The sequence below is a fragment of the Grampus griseus genome, assembly GCF_964374135.1.
Source record: "Grampus griseus genome assembly, chromosome: 9".
Taxonomy (NCBI): domain Eukaryota; kingdom Metazoa; phylum Chordata; class Mammalia; order Artiodactyla; family Delphinidae; genus Grampus; species Grampus griseus.
Window position 1 is genome coordinate 6,272,031 of NC_139003.1, and position 18,139 is coordinate 6,290,169.

Consider the following 18,139-nt stretch of genomic DNA (forward strand, 5'->3'; position numbering starts at 1 on the left):
GGGCGGCGCTGCGGGCGCGCGGCGGGCGGGAGGGAGCCGGGAGGCGGGGGCCGGAGCCCGAGGGGCGCGCGCCGCGTTAACCCTTCCGCGGCCGGGCCGAGCAGCAGGCGCAGCCCCAGCCGCTGGCGCCGGAGCGGCTGTCGGCGCAGCGGGCGGGAGCCGGGAGCCCGGCGCTCGGGCAGGCGGAGCGCAGCGCGGAGACGCGGCGGAGGGGGGCCCGCGGCTCGGCTGGGGCCGGCAGACAGGTGTGCGGGCGGCCGGGCGGCCCGAGCTCAGGCAGCTCCAGGCCGGGCCCACGGTCCGGAGCCGGCGCCGAGCGGAGACCCCGCGCCCGCACCCCAGTCCGGGCCCCGCCCGTGCTCTGCCTGGCCGCGGGGTGCGGGGACCACGGCCGGGCCGGGCCACCGGAAGCCTGTGTTGGGCCGGGCCGGGCCGGGGTGGGTGGGGGTCCGCCCGGCCCGCCCATGGGCCCAGGATGCCGGTGCGGAGGGGCCACGTCGCGCCGCAGAACACCTTCCTGGACACCATCATCCGCAAGTTTGAGGGCCAGAGTGAGTGGGGGAGGGGGCCGGCGGGGAGGGGGCTCTGGGGGCGGGCCGAGCTCTCCAGAGTGTGAATGGGGGGGCGTGCCCGGGCCGTGTGCGTCCTGCTAGTGAGTCTACGGGGGCTGGTGACCCCAAGGCGCTGGCCAGGGGTCGCGGGGTCAAGGCTTGGTGCTGGGTGCCGTGGGCTTGGGGCCAAGGGGCCTGGTGTTGGGGAGCGCAGCAGGAAGCTCAGCTTAGGTTTCCGGGATCGGGGAGTGTGTGTATGTGACAACCTGAGTGTGCAGGGAAGGGAGGTGGGATGGGAGTGTGCAGGTATCCTTAACTCTGGGTGCCTGGATGTGTGAATGGGGCTGTGTGGACGCAAGAAGGGGAGAATGTATCTGGCCCAAACTGTGGGCCCCGAAGAGTACCGTGCATGTGCCCGTCCAGACTGTGTTGCCGGAGACCGCATGCCAAGCATGTAGGGTCAGTGCCTAACGCGCTCTTGGGCGTGTGTGGGGTGTGTGTGTCATCCATGCCTTTGACCCTGCACGGGCGGTGGGGAGGTATCCTTGACAAGGCTGGGAACTGTGGGCCCTGGGGTGAGAGGGAGCCAGGGCTGAAGCTGGCCTTTGGGGGCCTAACAGTCTCCAGGCGATGACCCTATGTTGTTGCTTTTCCTGTCCTGAGCCCCTTTATGGGGACTACAGCAGCCCTAATGCTGGCCTGGTAGGGGAGCCTTCCAGAAGTGTCCCAGGCTAGGTGAATGTTCTGCGTGTGGGTATTTGCACCCTCCTGGCATGCGTGTTTGTCCCCAAGGCTGCATGTGCCCTGGTGGGTGTGACTGCCAAGGGCTCTGGGAGGGGGTGACATTCCTTGCCCATGACCCTGTGAGCACAGGACAACGTGTGCTTGTGACCGTGGTGGGGGAAGGGAGGGGTCAGTGCGCTGGGCAGCATTGTCTGAAGCAGAGGAACAGGGTGATCCTGAGGGGGAGGAGACTGCGGTGGTGGAGGGCAGTGAGGCCGGGGCTTTCACTCCCACAGGCTCGGGGAGGCTCTGTAGGCTGGAGGCTGGGGGCCTGCCTCTGGCCCCACCTTGCCACTGACTGCTGCGTGACCTTGAGTGACTCTCTTCCGAATCTGGGAAGGAGGGGGCGGCCAGAGGGGCCTTTCAGGTCCCTTCTGTCTCGCTTATTCTAGGAGCTCAGGGAAGGAGGCGGGGTGGTGGGGGGGTGGCAGGGGTGGGGCCTGCCTTCGAAGAAACTCACTCTCCTCTCCAGGCCTGGGAGCGGGGCCCAGGTGGTTTTTCCTCTCTGAAGATGGTGCGTACGTGGCTGGTATGTGGCTGCTACGAGGGACCGCCTCGGGCCCAGTCAGGAGTCTTTTCCTGTGACAGGGAGCCCTGCCTGTGGGGCTGATGGCTGCCTGAGAGTTCTGGGGGGCCTGGGGAACTGACCTAAAGATGACCCAACTTCAAAAAAGTAATTTCCTGGAGGCCAGGGTAAGGGAGGGGAAGGCAGGACGAGGCCAGATCCTGGTGCAGCAGCCTGGGCCTTGCACATGTGATTGCCCAGGGCTGCAGCCCGAGGGCTATGCCCACTAGGAAGGGGGAGGGCAGCGTTCCGACTGCTACCCAAAGCCCCAGCAGGAAAGGCCAAAGTGGCCGGAAACTTCTGTGTTTATAAAAACCTCTATCCTCAGAGCATCTCTCCTGACACAAGCTGGGGCTGCCGCCCGCCTGCTGCTCACCCACCAGCCTGGCTCTTGGGGCATGTGTGGAGGGAACGAGCCAAGTCTAGCTGCAGTGGGTCCACTGGGGCCTCCCCTTGAGGGGGCCGAACTGAGGAAGGCCTCACATCCCTGGAGAGCCGCTTTCATGGGTCTGTTTACAAGTGGGCCCCTCTCTCAGGCCAGGCTGGGCTCCAGGTGTTGCCAGGGTTTGGAGCTGCAGGTCCCTCTCCTTGCTCCCTATGACCTTGGGCCTCCGCCAGTGCCCCGCTTATTCCTCACCAGCTGCCAGGCCTAGGTTCGAAAGCGGGCTCTATCTTTTACAAGCTGCAAGATGAGGGCAAGAACTTCTTCTGAGTCTGTTTCTTCATCTACAAAACGAGGATAACGATGGGGTTGTCAGAGTATTAAATGAGAGAAAGGATCGTAGGTGCTCACGTGGTACTTCTTCCCTCATCCTCTTTGACGCGCCCACTCCCCAGCTCCTGACTGCCCTTGGAGGGGTCGCAGAAGTCCTAGGAAGTACTGACCTGGCAGGGTCCACAGATACTTGGGGGAGTGATTCCTAGGGGTCCCCGGGGTAAGGAGTGCCCAGGGAGCGCCCCCCAGTCTAGAGAGCGGGGGTCAGGAAGAGAAGCCGGAGCGGTGCAAAGGGAATGCTGGCCGCCATCTCTGGCCCTTCTCAGGCTCCCTCTCCAGGCCCAGTGTTTATCCCTCCGCCGCGGCTGCTGACACGCGTTGCTGACACCCGCCCAAGGCTGGCCTCGGCCTCGGGCGCGGAGGGGGCGGCGGGCCGCTGGCAGTCCGCCCGGGGGAAGCCACGCAGCCAGCCCGCGGGCCGGGCGGGGGAGGGGGCGCGCCGCCGGGCCGGGCCGGCCAAAGCACCTGTGTCGGGGCACAGCTGCGTTCGTCCCCTGCTGGGGACCCCAGGCCCGCTGTGCTTCCTGGGGCGGGGAGTCCCCGGGCGGGCAACTGTGTAGGACAAGAGAAGGCGGGGAAGGGCTGGGAACCCTGGGGGCAGGGGTCCCGCTCACGTGCCTGCTTATCCCCGCCCCCCAGGCCGCAAGTTCATCATCGCCAACGCTCGGGTGGAGAACTGCGCTGTCATCTACTGCAACGACGGCTTCTGCGAGCTGTGCGGCTACTCGCGGGCCGAGGTGATGCAGCGACCGTGCACCTGCGACTTCCTGCACGGGCCGCGCACGCAGCGCCGTGCCGCCGCGCAGATCGCGCAGGCCCTGCTGGGCGCGGAGGAGCGCAAAGTGGAGATCGCCTTCTACCGGAAAGATGGTAGGCGCGGGCTGGGGCGGGGCGGGGCGGGGCGGGGCCGAAAGGCCGGGGGTGGGGTCGGGGTCGGCGGGGTGGGGGCGGCCGGCGATTGGCCGGAGCCCCGGCCTGTTGCAGGGGGGCGTGACCTCAGCAGGGACCTATGGGGTGCGCCAGGTGGGAGGCGCGGGCTGGATATTGGCTCTCTTTATCCCGAGCACTCTGGTGGGGTGGTTTACGGGGTGCCCAAGGGGCTGCTTGGTTGTGGTCTGCAGTCTCTGGTTCCTTCCTCCCTGGGCAGATGTGGGCACGTTGAGCTAGGTGGGTTGGAGTTTGACGGCAGCACCGGGATGGCAGGTGCGTGCATGGATGGAGGTAATGGAAGTCCAGGCCGGTGGCTGGGCGCCGACCTCCGCCCACAAGGCCTCTAGCTACCCTCGCCTCTGCCAGGTGACTGACTGGTCTGGGGAGTCGTCGCTGAGGGCGAGGCGGGGAAGGGCTGCAGGACTCTGGCTGGCTCTCTGCCGCCCCTCTCCTGCCCCCTCTCTCTTCTGCTCTTCAGCTGCACCTGGCGGGAGGTGTGTGCCTCTCCCCACAACCTCAGTTCCCTTTGTCCCATCTTTTGAGCGCCCCGCCCGCCACCCGTTCCTGCGCCAGGTGTCTGCTCAGCCACCGCCTCCCCGCCCAGCTGCCCAGCTGCGCTGTCTTCCGGCGAGCGGATAAACAGAGCCATGGGCGGGGCTGCTCCCACACCGCCCCTGCCCTGGTGGGGTGGCCTTTGCTCAGGGAGGGCAGTGCCGCAGGGCTTGGGGGGACCTGCAGGTATCAGAAGGCTGGGGAGGGGGCTCTGGAAGGTGCCGCAGGGCTGCCCATCTGTGCCCAAACCCTGTCGCTCACCAGTGTGTATCTGATGGGCATTTACCGAACCCCTGTGAGCCACGTGCAGCGAGGTCTTGGAGATGGAGCAGTGCTCAAGACAGAGGAGGTTCCTGCCCACAGCAAGCTTACCTGCTGTAGACAGCGCTCTCTGTCTCTTCCTGGGGGCAGTGAGCCAGCAGCCCCCGTGTGCCTCTGGCCCTGTCCCTTGGAACCTCCCCTGTATGCTATGCTCAGGGTTGGCTGCAAAGGATTACATGCCCTGATGACCCTGCTTTTGCAGGGGTGCCCAGCTGTGAGATCCCTGGACAGAATCAGAGTTGGGGACAGTCACTGGGGACCTGTGGAAGAGGGTTTGCTCACAGCAAATGGGCCTCTGGCTGGGAGATTAGATGCAAACTCTGAAGGCAGGGCCTCCTTTCTGGTTCTTCACTGATATCTCCCCAGAACCTTCATCAGAGCAGATGTGCTTTTATATCTGCCTGGCTATCTAGTACTAGCTAATATCAGTGGGCGCCTTCTATGCGCTGGACACTGGGCCGAATGTTTCACTTGCATCATCTCATGGAATCTTCACAACAACCCTGGGAGGTAGATACTATTTTTTCTGCATTTTGTGGTTGAGGAAACTGAAGTTCAGGAAAATTAAGAAACTTTTGTAGAGAGCGCAGAGCTGGGAATGGAACCCTGTCTGTCCGATCAGAGCCCTGTCCAGTCTGCTCTGCTGTCATGTATTAAAAAGGAGGCAAAATGGTTGCAGGTGTGTCTCTAAACCGCACGTTACTTTACGCGCACTTTTATTTTGAAAGTTCGCAAACCATTGGTGTCATGAGAAGAATGTGAGTACACACGTCCTGGGTTCAGGTCTAACACCGGAAATTCTGTGATGCGGATCAAGCTGGTTACTGCCTTGAGCCCGTTTCTACTTCTGGGATAGTGTGCCCGCCGGACCCCTCGGCGGCAGGGGCCTGGGTGATTCTGTCTTCCCTGTAGTGTGTGTGAGGAGCTGCCCTCCCTCCTTCCTGCCCCAGGCTGGCTCCTTTGGGAGAGGATGGCCATGGGACCCCTTCTGCAGAGGTGCTCTCATGGAATCTTGGTGACCTTGAAGGTCACTTAATCCAGCCCACTCAAATTACAGATGGAAAAACTGAGAAGCAGAGGTCAAGTTACCAGCGAATCAGTGGAGGGAGTGTGGGACTAGAACCCAGGCCTCCCACCCAAGTTCAAGCTCCTTCCCCACCCCAGGTTACTGCTCCAAATGGTGCTGTGACCCAGAAGGTCCTATGCCAGCCATCTCGGCCTGCCCCCTTCTCTGCTCTCACCTAGTTTCCATGGGGATCAGGTGTCTCCTGGTGGCCAGCAGGCTGGCCTTGGCCCTCAGGTTATGTGGGCCGCTACTTGTCCTGGCACTTGAGGCCTCGGGTGCAGACAGATTTCCTCTGCCTCCCCTCCCTCTCCCTCTGCTCAGTCCCTTGGGCAGATCTCTGTGCCTGACCCGGGCGGGGTGTGTGTGTGTGTGTGCGCGCGTGTGCGTGTGCGTGTGTGTGGTGTGTGTGTGTGTGTGTGTGTGTGTGAGTGTGTGTGTGGGTGTAGATGTGAGGAAGCCCAATGCCACCTCTTGTTTCTGTCCAGGCCTTTAACAGGGTCTTTGCCTGGGCCGGCCACGGCAGAGCAGGTCCCTGGGCTTTAGCCCCAGGGAGGTGGGTGGCTGGGAAGGAGGCGGGGCCTTTTGCTGGCAGGCACCACCGTGGACAGCTGTGCTGTGTCGGTGCCTCTAGCCTAGCTCTGTGCAGCCTCAGGGCCTGGAGCCAGACAGCCCCATTATTTAGCTGCTGGGACTGCTGGGAGGTGGGGAGGCCAGACTGGGGGGTGTGGGCTGGAGGGAGAGACGCGAGGTGCCAGGCCCTCACTGGCCCTGTGTCCGTGCTCCTTCAGGTCAGGCCTGGGATTAAGGTGCAGCTGGGATCAGGGCCCCGCACCCTGGGGCCGGCAGTGGCGGCACCCCTTGGGGCTCTGGGCCGTGCCTCGGCAGGAAGAGATGCTGGTGCACACCTGCATTCCCACGTTGCCCCGGGGAGGCTTCGGGCCCTTCCACCATGGCTTCTCCTCACACGCTCCCCTCCTCTTCCAGGCCTCGGGAGGTCCCCTGCCCTCTGGCCCTCGTGTTCTCTCTGCTCTTTGTTCCCACCTCTCTGCCCCGCCCCTGCCATGCTCAGCGGCCGCTTGTGCCCGTGGTCTCTGCTTCAAGCCTCCCTGCCGGCTCTGTCCCCCGCGGTCTGCATCTCCCTCTCCCTGCAGCTGTCTTCTTCCCCCCCTTCAGTACCCCCGAGCCTTCCTCCCTGCCTCTCTCCCTCTGCCCCGGTGGCCCCCGCCTCTCTGGGCTCCATCTCCAAGTCTCTGTCTGGCTCCCCGTACCTCTGCCTGTCCTGGCCTGGTCTCCATGTCCCTGTGTCCCTGGGAGCCTGTGTGTGGGTGGGGATGGGGGTGTCTCTAGAGAAGAGTCTGTTGGCTTCTCCACTCCAGCTGCAGGCCGGTTGTCATGGTAACAGGGTCAGAGGGCCCCCTGCTGCAACAGCTGAGCTGTGGGCTGGGGGAGGGGTGGGGACAGAGGGCCAGCGTGCTCCCCAGAGCCCATGGGGAGCCAGAGCCCCAGAGGTGACCCCACACCCACTGGTCTGTGGTCCCCAGACTCGGACCTCAGCCTCCCAGGTGCTTGCGCAGGTACTCCTGGCACCAGTGACTCTCCACACACCCCAGGCCATTTCACTGCCTCCTCCCTGGTCGCTGAAATCTGACTCTGCACTGTGACCCTCCCACACCACCGCCTTCTCCATCATGGCTCCAAGCTCAGACATCCACTCCTCCCCTCCCAGCCCTGTCCCCTCCAAGCTGTGATCCTCAGGTCTCCAGGCCCGCATCAGGCAGGGTGGCTGCTGCAGGAGCCCTTGGGTATTTTAAGGCTGGCAGGCAGGTCAAATGGAGGCTGGTACCTGCGTGTGCTCTGTGTCCTGAGATGGAGCAGGCCGGGGTGAGCCCCGGAGGAGTGAGGTTAGACACAGGCAGCACTTTACTTAGGGGCAGTGGGGAAGCCATCGAGGGGCCCCTCCACCTCGGGCCTTCTGGTCAGGAGTCCGGCAGGTGCGCACACCTGCACCATGGTGGCCAGGAGCAGGGCTCGGGGGCTGCGTCCGAGCCCAGCCTCGCCTTCGCTCCGTGGCTCCAGGGAGGGCAGCTGAGCCGGAGCAGGGTGCCCTGGCCTGCATGGGGCCTTCCTGTCCCAGCCCCACCCTGGGGGCCGGGCGGGCCTGCCAGGACCGAGGGTGTGGGCCGCTCCTGGGCTTCTCTGGGGTCTGGAGAGTGTCGGGCGGGTGGCTCCTCTGTGTTGTGTCTGCCGTAGCCCCTGAGAGGAGCTATGTAAATATTTGTGCAGAGGCATCTGGGATGGGAGCAGATTTTGACAGTGGCCTCGGGCTTGGGGAGGGGGGCCGTGGGCAGCAGGAGGGCCAGCATGGGGGTGTGAGACCGGGTGAGCCTCAGCCTCTTTTCTGCCCAGTGGTGGCTTCCAGGGTGGTGGGACTTCAAGGGGTCCAGGAAAGTCCTTTCACGATTAAACATCTTCCCCGAGGGTGCTTGAAATGCCTCTATTTGGGAACCTTTAGCTTGGGTGGAGAACGAACCTTTTTCTTTAAAAAGACATTCTCAAAAAAAAAAAAAAAAAGACATTCTCTTCTCATCACTCCTCCCCTGTAAGCAGGGAGGAGTGTGGAAATAGCTCGCCCTCAGTGTGAAGGAGTTTCACAGAATCATTCCTCCCTGACATGGGGAGGGGCCCATGGGGTCAGGGCCAGAAGAGGGGGCACAGAGGGACACCTGGGACAGGTGATGAGTGTGGGAGAGGCTCTGGATGAACCGCTGTCCCCCTAAAGTCCCTTCCTGTCCTTAGTCCAGGGGCCCATAAAGATCTCCACGCTGTGCACTGTGGTTGGCCTTGAACGGACTTCGTTCCGTTTTGGTCGCGTGTCTACTGGAGTAGAAGCACCTTGAGGGCTGGGCAGCGTCTTCTCTTTAACCCACCATCTCCCTCACGTACAGTTCTGGGCAAGGCTGCCGTGTCTGACTCCCCCACTAGATTGGACGCTCTGGGAGGGTAGACAGCGGCCTGCTTTGTTCTCTGTTGTATCTCTGTGTCTGTTGCATAGTGGGAGCTCAGTTCATGCTCCCGCTGAATGAAGGACTGAATGAATGTGGTGGGCAGTGTGCTGTGTTGCAGAAACCCTATACCAGGAGTCAGAGCCTTGGGAGCAATTTCTGGTTTAGTTATAGACTTGCTGTGTGACCTTGGATAAATCACTTCCCATCTCTGGGCCTCGGTCTCTCCCTCTGTGAAAAGCCTTAGAATAATAGAATGCCAGGGCTGGGAGGGGTCTTAGAGGATGGGGAGGCTATTGGGGCCAGAGGAAGGTGGCCTGAGGTGGCCACTGAGAGAGCTGCAAGTCTTCCACCCCTGCCGTGTGGGGGACATTGTGGGGTACAGGGAAGGCATCTGGGGATTCTCAGCCTTCCTGCCTCATAGATGGACGGAGGAGGGCTGGATGGGGGAGCAGAGCTGGAGGAGCGGGTGGTGGCAGCTGCACTCATTGGCACCCTCACTGTTGTGACTGCACTTTTTGTGTGTGTGTGCGGTACGCGGGCCTCTCACTGCTGTGGCCTCTCCCGTTGCGGAGCACAGCCTTCGGACGCAGAGGCTCAGCGGCCATGGCTCACGGGCCCAGCTGCTCCGCGGCATGTGGGATCCTCCTGGACCAGGGCATGAACCCGTGTCCACTGCGTCGGCAGGTGGACTCTCAACCACTGCGCCACCAGGGAAGCCCTTTTTTTTTTTTTTGGCTGTGTTGGGTCTTTTTCGCTTTGCGCGGGCTTCTCATTGTGGTGGCTTCTCTTTGTTGCGGAGCTCGGGCTCCAGGTGCTCCGGCTTCAGTAATTGTAGCGCATGGGTTCGGTATTTGCGGCATGAGGGCTCAGTAGTTGTGGCTCGCGGGCTGTAGAGCGCAGGCTCAGTAGTTGTGACGCACGGGCTTAGTTGCTCCGCGGCATGTGGGATCTTCCCAGGGCTTGAACCCGTGTCCCCTGCATTGGCAGGCGGATTCTTAACCACTGTGCCACCAGGGAAGTCCCTGTGACTGCACTTATAGTTTGCAAGCTGGGACGCATGCTTTGTGGCAGGTGGTCCTTAGATGGGGCCTCCTCGCCATCATTTTACAGGTGCCGAACTCACTTAGAAAGGCTCAGGGGTCTTAGCCAGCTGGCAGGTACCTGAGTGGGAACTCCAGTCCAGTTTTCCTCTTTCCACTCGAGTCCTGCCCAACACGGAACACCACTGCACAGGCTGTCTTGCCCCAGAGGGCCCTTTGGGGTCATGATGGGCTCAGAGCCCCAGGAAATTTGGCTTTTAGCTTGGGTTCCCAGAGCTGCAGTTCCTCATTTGCTAAGTGGGATCAAAACACCTGTCCTCCCGCGTACTGCTGGGAGAGGTTCGGCAGATAAGAGGGTAGGTGCAAAGCAGTGTCGGGTGCCGAGGCTCTTGGCATTCTACTCGCCATCAGGCAGGGCGTCACCCATGTGGCCGCAGGTTCTAGTCAACCAAGGAAGTGAGCTGACCAAGGGTCTCAGCATCCCTGTTCCCTACGGCCACCACCCTGTGCCCTGCTCCGCCCCGGCCTGCCTCTCTGCCTCTCTCCACGGGCTTCTGCTGGGCCAGCTCCCGCTTCTTCCACAAATCTTAGAAACCAGGGGTGTTTGTGTTACAGGTTTCTTCTTTCTCTCTCATTGGTTTTTCTCCTTTTCCTTTTTTCTCACTCCCCAGTCCCGTTACCCTCCCCTTAGGCAGCCATTCAAATGTACTTCCTGTGAATGTGTTGCTTGCATATGTTCTTGCAAAACGTGTGTTTTGTCTGACTGCATATGGGTTTAATTTATGTAAATGATATGTGCTATATATTGTATTCTGGTGTTCACTTTTGTTGCACAGGAGTCCGCCTTTAAGTCCAGCCAGCTTGTTCCTTGATCTTGAGCCTATAGCTCCGTGTTCTCAGGTGTGCTCCCCCGTCGTTTTACCTGTCCACTCTCCTGGGGAGGGCCCTCCAGGTTGTCTCTATAAATGATGCTGCGGTGAACGTCCTCATGCCTGGCCCCTTTTGGACTCATGTGAGGATGTCTTTGGGATTTCTCCCCAGGAGTGGAACTGCTGGATCACAGGGTATGTGGACACTTAATTCAACCAAGTACTGTCCGGCTGTGCCTGAGCAGGGCTGCATCTGTTGCCACCCTCCTGAGCAGAGCACGGGATTCCCCTGCAATCCGGCCACACGTGGCGTTATCCACCTTTCTCATTTTTGCAAGTTTAATAGGTGGAAGTGATATCTTTCTGCTTTAATCTGCATTTCTTTGATTTCACGCGAGTCCGAACATCGTGTAGGCAGCCGTTCATGTTTCTTTCCCGTGAATTCCGTGCTCATATCCTTTGCTCACTTTTCCATGAAGCTGCTGTCTTTCGTTCTTGTTGATCTGCAAGAGTGGCTTATTGATTCTAGAAACACAAACGCATACAGTTAAATATCCACTGTGTATGCTGGATATTAATCCCCGTTGAATCAAGAGCTCGTAAATATCTGCTCCCCTTCAGTCGTCTGTCAAATTTATCCAACAAAAATTCTTAACTTTGATACAAACAAATACATGGATTTTTAGCTTTCTTCATGCTTTTGAAGTTTTGTTTAAGAAATCCTTCACTGTCCTGAGGTTGCAGAGGTCTACATTTTCTTCTGTTACCTTAATTGTTTTACCTTTCTCAGTTGGGTCTTTAATCCATCCTGACCCTACCTTTGTCTGTGGTGTCAAACAGGGATCAAGGTGTGTTTTTTTCTGTGTACTGAGCCGATTTTGCCAACACATCTAGTAAACAGCCTGTTCTTCTCCGTTGACTTGTGGGGTTACCTTTACCCCTGGTTAATTCGCCATATATCCATGCGTCTGTCTTGGAGCTCTCTGTTCTGTTCCATTTGTCTGTTCCTGCATCAAAACCATATTAAAAATATACGGCAGTTAGTATGTCTTGGTATCTGGAAAGGCAAATCTTCCCTCTCTGCTGTTCTTTTGAAAGGTTGACATACATATTTGTGGACCTCTCTTCTCCTTTGCAAACTCTAGAGAAGGTTTATCAAGTTCCTGGGAAGAAAAACCCCACCAGAATCTTGACTGGAACTAGATTGGTTTTATGGGTTAATTTGGGGAGAATTGACATCTTTCTAAGATTTGTCCCATCTGAGAGTCTGTAGCGTCTCTCCATTTATCAGATGGTTTCTGCATCCTTTATTAGTTTAAGGTTTTCTTTTTTCTCCCCCATAGAGACCTTGTGCATTCTTGGTCACTTCCTAGTTTTTTTTTTTTTTTTTTTTGGCCATGCCATGCGGCATGTGGGATCTTAGTTTCCCGACCAGGGACTGAACCTGTGCCCCCTGCATTGGGAGTATGGAGTCTTAACCACTGGACCACCAGGGAAGTCCCCACTTCATAGTGTTTGTTGCTATTATGAAAGAGATCTTATTTATTTATTTTATTTATTTTTTTTTTTTGCGGTACGCGGGCCTTTGTTGTGGCCTCTCCCGTTGCGGAGCACAGGCTCCGGACGCGCAGGCTCAGCGGCCACGGCTCACGGGCCCAGCCGCTCTGCGGTACGTGGGATCCTCCCGGACCGGGGCACGAACCCGCGTCCCCTGCATCGGCAGGCGGACTCTCAACCACTGCGCCACCAGGGAAGCCCGAAAGAGATCTTGTTTCTGACTACCTACTCTAATAGCCTTCTGCTGGTGGAGAGGGGGCTGATCTTGTATCTGGCAGCCTCACTGGATGAAGTCTCTCATGAGCTAGTTCTAATTGTTTATCTGTTGATTTTATTGGTTCTCTAGGGAGATGATCCTATCATCTGCGAATAACGCTGGTTTTCTCTGTGTATGTTTGGGTCATTGCCATATGCGTTGCCGTTGGAACGTTCCATCTGCCTTTTCAGCAGGCTTTCACATGCACTTGTATTTATTTGCTGGAGTCCTGTGAGGTGGGTGAGTCAGGGAGGGATTGCAAGTTTCGGATTAATGATTGAGAAGCTGCGGCCGACTGGGTGACCGATGGGACAGGCCCTCTGGGGTACGCCGGGAGCCAAGGTGGGAGCGGCACTCTAGAAGCTTGCGGGGCCCTGGAGGAGGGCAGGGACCCCCACTGTCCCCTAGCGGACCTCGGCCCTTTGTGCCCTTGCTGCCCGTGGCCGGCTGTGTGAGGGTCACAGAGAAGAGGGCTGGTAGGGGTCTGAGGCTCAGAGATACCCCAGCCCCCTTGCCCGGATTCCTGGGCCGTCAGCCTCCGTGTTCCGTGCTGTTGACTAGATTGAATAGTGCTTCAGCAGAAGACGCCACCTCATTCCTCTGAGGGTTCTGACTGCTGTCCAGACTCAGGGTGGATTTGAAATGGGCCAATCCTGTCCTGAAAGGGTAGTCAGTCAGTTCCCCTGGATCTGAAAGGGAGCTTAAAGCGTGGGGAGATGGCCCTGTCCCCATCTGCCATCCGGGCAGGTCCCTGCCCCAGTCCATGATCGACTGGACACCTGTTCACCCAGTTTGTCCCGTGAAGCCAGCCCAACGCTGGCCTCAGGCCTCCGGCTCTGGGCAGAGGGAGGAAGCTCCCCCGGAAGCCAGTGTACAGTTAGCTCTCTCATTAGGAGCCAGTGTTAGAGGAGTTTTCAGCGAGAGACGTCCCTGTGGCCAGAAACTCTTTGTAGAGCGGGTCCTTCGGGGGCCTAGAGGGACGGGAGGAGTTGGAAGGAAGTGGGGTGGTGCCGTGGGGAGTGGGAGGGCCTGTGAAGCTGGGGTGCACTGGAGGGGGCACTGGGGCCAGCCTGCGTGTCCGGGGATGGGAGGCTAAGTGTGGAGGCCTCAGGGAGGTGGAGAGTGCGACGGTGCCGTAAGGGAAGCTTTCCCCGAATAAACATGGCCTCGTTTCACCTTCCCGGGGCTGTGACTCCCAGTGTACGGACTGTGAGGCTGCAGCCCCAAAGGAGGTCGAGTAGGGCTGAGCCCCAGAGCTTTTCTAGAAAGAGCTCTTCTCCCGAGGCCATCACAGTGGCCCCTGGGAAAGGTAGCACAGACAGGCCACATGCAGTGGGTTTGGGCGGGCACCTGGATGGCCCACAGAGGCCCTGAGGCCCTCCGTATGGCCCTATACATCTCTGGGAAGGTGTTAGGCTGGAGGGGCTCGTGGAGGGTCTGTCTGGAGATGCTCCTTCTGTGTGAGTTGGGGTCTGGATCGGGGCTCCCCAGCCCCAGCCCTGAAGTGAGTATTCCTGGGGAAGTCTGTCCCACTCAGCTCCTGGAGCCATGGGAATAGGATTGGCCTCTCTTTCTCTCTCACACACGGACACACACACGAACATACACGTGCACACTCATTCACTGGCTGGCCTCTCAGGCTCCTCCGCTCTGTCCCCTGGGCCTGTAGTGTCCCTGGCCTTCCTTAGGTCCCCACTGCCCGAGAGAGCGACGTTAGCGACACGGTGGCCCCTGGCCAGGAGCAGCTCCTGCTGCATCTTCCTGTCGCCGCCACCAGGCTAAATATAACCTGACACTGCACAGCCCTGGGCCGCCGCCGTCGGAGACAGCCTCTGCCTGGGGGCGGACAGGCCGACTGGAGCCCCAGCCTCCTGCCCCAGCAGGGCAGGACAGCGACCGGGGCGAGGATGGCTGCTTCCCCGAGGTCACCTTCCCTGCAAAGACCCGGCACCCCGCCTCGTTACAGCTCTGAATGCTTCCACAAGGCCATCTGTCATCTCATCTGGTACCCAGAGTACAAGTCACTTGTCCCTGCAGCACCCACAGGGAGTCTGAAGCTGAGAGGTGGCTGACCTGCCCACAGTCACACAGCGATCGCCCAGGTCTCCTGAGGGTCGGGGCAGATCAGCTCGGCTCAGCTCCCCAGGACCCCGCTCTCTGCCAACTCATCCCGGACTCCAAACTGGGGGTCCTGTTGACTCCCCGGCTCCGTGAGGGTGGGTGCCACGCCTGTCTTGTTCATGAGGCCCTGAACGCTTCATGTGCGTGTGCTCGGTGAATACTCCAGGGGGATGAAGAGCCCCCTGCAAAGGAACTCGATGACACCTAGTGTGCAGACGAGCCACTAGAGATTCTGACCTGGGGAGCTTGTCCAAGGACACTCAGGTCACCCGCAGGCCTCCCCTTCCCCACCTGCCCGGTGCTGCCCCAAGAGATAAGGCCTGCCCCCGCGAAAGCCCACGGCGGCTCCTGCCTGGAGACCAGCCAGGGGTTCCCAGAGGTGGGCAGCTGGGTTTGGGCCCCTGGATGAGTTGGGGTGCAGGGCAGGGACGGTGCCCCAAGCGCACTGTCGGGTGTGGGTTGGCACCAGGTGAAAGCAAGCCAGCGTTGCGTTCTGATGAAGATGCTCCCTTCCCCGGGGTCAGGAGGAACTGGACCTGCTGCACCTGGAAGGTAGCCAGACCTGGTCCCCTGGGGCCCTCCCACTGCCCCCCTGCCCCTTCCTCAGTGGCCTGTGGTGAGCTGCATGACCTCTGCGGCCCTTAGGATCCGAGGCGCAGAGGAGCCTGTCCTTGTGTGGGGCTGTCAATCCATGACCACCTCTCCTCTCCCGGTCTTCATTCTCACAGGGCCCAGGGTGCCCCAAGCCCAGCAGGCAGGCCGAGGCTGGGTGCCCGGATGTCTTCAGCTGGGGCTGGGGTCGGGGGGGTGGGGGGTGTGTGAGCCGGGTGTTCTTCAGCAGCAGCCACGTGAGCCAGGCTGCCCCAAGGGCCCTCTCCCTCTCCTCCTTCTCCAGTTACCAAGATGTCCCTTGGGGGACTTCCCTGGCGGTCCAGTGGTTAAGACTCCGCGCTTCCATTGCAGGGAGCGAAGGCTCAGTCCCTGGTCGGGGAAACTAAGATCCCGAAAGCTGCGCAGCGTGGCAAAAAAAAAAAACCCGCAAATAAACAGAAGCAAAAACAAACAAAAAAACCTCCCTTGGGCCCTCCGGCTTCACAGTGTTCTGTCATTCATCCCTCCAGCCCAGTGGGGCATGGTCATCGTCTTGTATTACAGATGAGCTCCCTGGGGCCGGAAGGGGGCAGGTGACTCGCCCAAAGTCATTCTGATGCAATGAGCAAAGGCCACTTAACTCCATAGCCTGTGCCCCGCCCTTTCGCGCCCGGGAGCCCCACAGCCGTTCTGCGGGCCGGGCAGGGGCCCTCCGCTCCCCGTTCCCTCCTTCCCCGGGCGCTCCAGACTCCGGCTGTCTCGGGAGCGCGGGCCGCTCCTGCCACAGAGCGGCTCTCGGCGGAACTGCAGCCTCCGCCAGCTCTGGGCTCAAGTCAGCCTCTGCTCCGCGGAGCTGCTCTGCGGGGGTGGGGCGGGGCGGAGGCAGGAGAGGAACAGAGTCATGGATGAGCGGGGTCTGGGGTACGTAGGAGCAGGGCTCATGGGGGGCGAGGCACTGGTCCCGGCGTGCGGTGCCAGCCCAGGGCTCCGGGGAGGCGGCCCAGACACTGACTCTGAACATTTCTTCTCTGCTGAGAAGTTGTGTGAAGGTCACAGCCCCGCTGCCTGCAGGCCGCGATGTGCCGCTGCTCAGTTCTGGCTGTCCCTGTGCCCCACCCCTGGCCTGCTGACCTCCAGCTGCCCTCAGGGACCCCCCCCCCCCCGCCAGAATTCCAGCCAGTGATGGGATGGGGTCCCCTGGCAGGTCTGGCTGAAGAGCTAGGGGTGGGTGATACGGCAGCTCAGGGAAGACCCAGCCAGCCAGGCAGGATGGGCGGGAGGCAGAGCCTCTCGGAGCCCTGGCTGACCTGGGGCTACCCGCTTTCCTTCCTTTCGTGGCCACTCGAAAATAGTAGCTGGAGCCTAACACCCCGCCTCCCCCCAGCCATCAGGCAGGGCTCCAGTTCACATTTTCGGTATAACAAGGGCTTTTACAGGGTTATTTGAAAGGGAAAACTCCTTGAATGTCCACCAAGGGAGAGGACCAAGGGGGCTCCGTGTGTGAGTGTGTGTCTGTGTCCAAGGGCCGGGAGTGGGCCTGTGCTGTAAGGGGGCTTATATCTGGAGTTTCTGCGGCCTGGCGTGAAGGGGGGCACAATGGGATGTCAGGGTCCTGGGCTGTCCAGGCTGCAGAATGCAGTTCTGGCCTCTCTTGCTGAGAAGCTGGAACTGAAGTGGGCCCGGGGTGTTGAGGCCTCCAGTTCAGAATGCTGAGGCCGTGCCCTGGGGGCAGGATCCCCAGGCCATCCTGCAGGGTTGGGCTCATCAGGGTTCCAGACTCTGGACTTATGTGAGACGAGTTTCCCAGCGAGGAACCAAGACCAGGGGCCTGGATCGCTGGGCTCCCAGGGGGTGGGTGTTGGGGGGGGGGTCTCCAGGGCTACGGTTTCCTGGTCTCTGGCCTCTCCTTAGTCCCTATGAGGGCCGGTCCCTGTTCAGGTCCCTGTTCAGGCTGCTGCCGGCCATCACCATATTAGGGCATAAACTCTAGGCGGGCTGTCTAGGTGCCAGACGGTCTCCAGCTGGGCCCGGCCTTCTGCAGCTCCCAACACCACGGCAGTGTTTCAGCCGGGCCATGTCAGAGGCTGGAGGTCAGGGGACAGGAGCAGCTACTGGAAAGAGACCCTGAAAGAGCCTCCCAGCTCAGGTCCCGGGGGCCAAGCCATGAGGGCCTGGGACGCGGTGAGTGGAAGGGCGTTGGGGTAGGGCAGAGAATTCTTGGCCAGCCCCTGCCCTGGCCCAGCTCCCCTCATCCCAGTGCCATCCTGTTTCCGTTGGTTTCGGAGGATCTCCTTCCACCAGATTAATCCCACAGCAGTTAGAATTGCTCCCCTGCCGCTCCCTCTCGGCCCTGTCCCTATAGCAATCGCCCCGGAGCCCGGCCAGCATCTCTTAGGAATCAGGCCCTTTACGTCTGGCCTTCTCAGGTCTGTGGAGGACCTGCGGCTGCACTTCCCAGGGCTGGCCCACAGGGCTCATTGGCCGTCGGCCCCTCCAGCTGGTTGGCCTTGACTCAGTTCACCCCAGCCATGTCCTCTCCACCAGCCCTGATCCTTGACTCCTCCCCCGCCGTTAGCCCCACCCCATCACCAACACCACTGGCCAGCGCCTGCTCCCTGGTGCGTTGTTCTGGGTGCTAGGCCCTTCAGAGGGGACACAGACGCTGGTGAGTTAGGACCCGGCAGTGCAGAGAAGACAGATGAGCACCAGGAAAGAAGTCTCTGCCCTGGGAAGAGAAGATGAGGAACATGCTTGGTCCCCATCAGGTCCATGGAGGAACAGAATGTTAATGCGCCTTCTTGTTGCATCAAGGAGGGCTTCCTGGAGGCGGGGGTTCTGAGCTGGGCCTTAGGCAGAGCCTGAGAGCGCACCAGGGTCTCTTTCAGAAATCAGCAGAGAGGAGGGTGTGGGGGCCGTGCACTGCTCAAAGGCAGAGGCGGAACAGGTACATTGGCCTGGTGAACTGACAGCAGCTGGAATAGGGGGCCTGGTGGCCAGAGAGAGACATTGGGAGGGGAAAAAAAAATCAAGAACAGAGAAAAAGACGAGAGACAGATGAAAGATCTAGAAGCAGCGCCTCTCAACTCTGGTGAAGGATCAGTTTTGTTTCTAACGTGTCACAGACCAATACTTGTGTGAAATACAAAAATCACATGCT

The 18,139-nt window shown here is 60.2% G+C and overlaps 1 protein-coding gene across 1 annotated transcript in view; it reads left to right on the forward strand.

Moving 5' to 3' along the window:
* Positions 1-475: 475 nt before the first annotated feature.
* KCNH2 (potassium voltage-gated channel subfamily H member 2) overlaps positions 476-18,139 on the forward strand; it is a gene marked incomplete at its 5' end in the record, with an annotated part of 33,001 nt that continues 15,337 nt past the window's right edge. The window contains 2 exons of the mRNA XM_082661745.1: positions 476-551; positions 3,314-3,544. Of these exons, the coding sequence (XP_082517871.1) occupies positions 476-551; positions 3,314-3,544 (307 nt within the window). The remainder of the gene's footprint in view (positions 552-3,313; positions 3,545-18,139) is intronic.